This window comes from Papilio polytes, unplaced genomic scaffold, assembly GCF_000836215.1.
Source record: "Papilio polytes unplaced genomic scaffold, Ppol_1.0 DF823958.1, whole genome shotgun sequence".
In the NCBI taxonomy this organism is placed as follows: domain Eukaryota; kingdom Metazoa; phylum Arthropoda; class Insecta; order Lepidoptera; family Papilionidae; genus Papilio; species Papilio polytes.
The window spans coordinates 280287-282116 of NW_013525246.1; the positions used below are offsets into that span (position 1 = coordinate 280287).

The 1830-nt window shown below is 40.9% G+C and overlaps 2 protein-coding genes across 2 annotated transcripts in view; both read right to left on the minus strand.

Annotated features, from left to right (window-relative positions):
• The window catches only part of LOC106101698 (T-complex protein 1 subunit gamma-like), a 2299-nt gene extending 758 nt beyond the window's left edge, over window positions 1-1541 (minus strand). The window contains exons 1-3 of the mRNA XM_013281008.1: window positions 1476-1541; window positions 611-769; window positions 20-140 (exon numbers count right to left, since the gene is read on the minus strand). Of these exons, the coding sequence (XP_013136462.1) occupies window positions 20-138 (119 nt within the window). The 5' untranslated portion in view covers window positions 139-140; window positions 611-769; window positions 1476-1541. The remainder of the gene's footprint in view (window positions 1-19; window positions 141-610; window positions 770-1475) is intronic.
• Window positions 265-1830, minus strand: part of LOC106101667 (putative 1-phosphatidylinositol 3-phosphate 5-kinase) — a 5091-nt gene continuing 3525 nt past the window's right edge. The window contains exons 7-10 of the mRNA XM_013280976.1: window positions 1754-1807; window positions 1476-1532; window positions 611-769; window positions 265-353 (exon numbers count right to left, since the gene is read on the minus strand). Coding sequence (XP_013136430.1) covers window positions 265-353; window positions 611-769; window positions 1476-1532; window positions 1754-1807 — 359 coding nt within the window. The remainder of the gene's footprint in view (window positions 354-610; window positions 770-1475; window positions 1533-1753; window positions 1808-1830) is intronic.

Genomic DNA, 1830 nt, shown 5'->3' on the forward strand with positions numbered 1-1830 from the left:
AAAGTGAGAGAGAGAGTACCTATGTGCGACGTTCTTTGTAAGCACGACACCTTGCACGAGGCAGCTGTCGGCTGCGGAACCTCCGGGCACCTTCTTCACTTGCACGTAATTACGCACGTCGATGTCATTGCTGTACATATCTGAAAATATATTTACACTAAAGTGTTGCCACTATATTAACATACAAAAATATTAACGAGATGTTCCAGTGTGGCTTCATACGCATTACAAAATTTTTTTTTTGTTGTTTACCAATGTCAAAACTTAAATGCACAAAACAACAGCCAACATTGGATAACCATTACCGTTACCATAAAATGGCTTCTTTGATGTTGTCAGCTTTTGTCCCTTTTCTAAAAGACGGTTTTTCTCACTTACTCCCAAAGTTTAATAGCGTGAAAATGTATAGCCTAAAGCGTGATATAAGTGTAGGACTTTTTATTACAAGGAGAATTATACAAAAACATACTGTGATTCTTGACATCGTGGAATTAAATAAAACACAAAAGTAAATAGCCTATGTATTCCAGACTATCCATCTAAAATTTCGCATTCATAATATTAATAAGAAGTATAGCGAAAGAAGAAGAAAGAGGTGCGTGGAGGGTACCGGGGGTGATGATGTCTGCGGCCTGGTGGCAGAGCGGCAGCAGCACGTGCAGCCAGGCGGGCGGCAGCGCGGCGCGCGCCAGGCACTGCCGCAGCAGCAGCGCCAGGTGCTCCGCCCCCGACTGCTCCACGTGCCGGCACAGCGACACGCTCTCCACACCTGCACCACACATTCCTCGTTGACCCCCTTTTGTGTACTTTACAATGCTAGAGCTTTAACGTCTCCGAAAAGACCAGATATGCGGCAATTGTGAGTATTTCTGTGTAGTCTAATAGTGGTGCAGACTTAATTTTGGCCATCTTTCCCTTTCAGCCATTTTAAGGAGAGGATAAGAAGGGAAACTAGATTTGACGGTGGAGGAGACGCATAAGAAGGGAAAATATACTATTTATGTGTCTCCTAGACAACAACTCCTTGAATTGAATTGATTGACGTCCTCAATTGCATTGAGGACGTCAATGACCAGATCGCTTTGCTATTTTGGCAAAATCAGAAGGCCGCTTGTTCATTTGCCACATTATGTAATAAAAATCTTCGTAGACCCTCCAGTTTTCTATTAAAATAATATTGCTAGTACTTTAATATCGTCGCACGAATGTACTGGCTTCAGCAATACCATAAGACGCAGAAGTGGAAGTAATTCCGTGTGCCCTCGGATAAGTATGTTTTATTCCCCTTTCATTTTTCATACAATGAATGGATTAGTAGGGGATGTGACGCATAGGTAGAGGAAATCTCCTTTCTGTTTATTCTATTGATTAAAGGCAAAGTACGCAAATTCGGATGTATATACATCCTCAAGAGACTTCTGACCATATGGTCAGAGGTCCGTTTGATAATTTGATAAATCCCAGTGTAAACCAACCTTCACTTTGATCCAATATCGGATGCTCTTCTTCACTAGAAGGCGAGGATTTGCTCTCTGAAAAAACAAAAAGGACAATTAAGTACAAATACAACAAATTAATAATGTAACAAACATTTACTGCAACCAGTAGTTTTTACGTACAAAACTAGATGGCGCCACCTGTATTTTAAAACACGATGTTGTATCACATGCGCCTTAGGTTAAGTTATTTCATGTACATTCGCAAATCGGAGAAGAGAGAAGATCAGAGAGAGAAGTAAAGGGAAAACAATTACTGTCTTCTCCACTATAGTTCCTACGACGCGATTCTGAGTATATTAGCTTGCTGTCTTGTGACTAATTTTACTCAGAA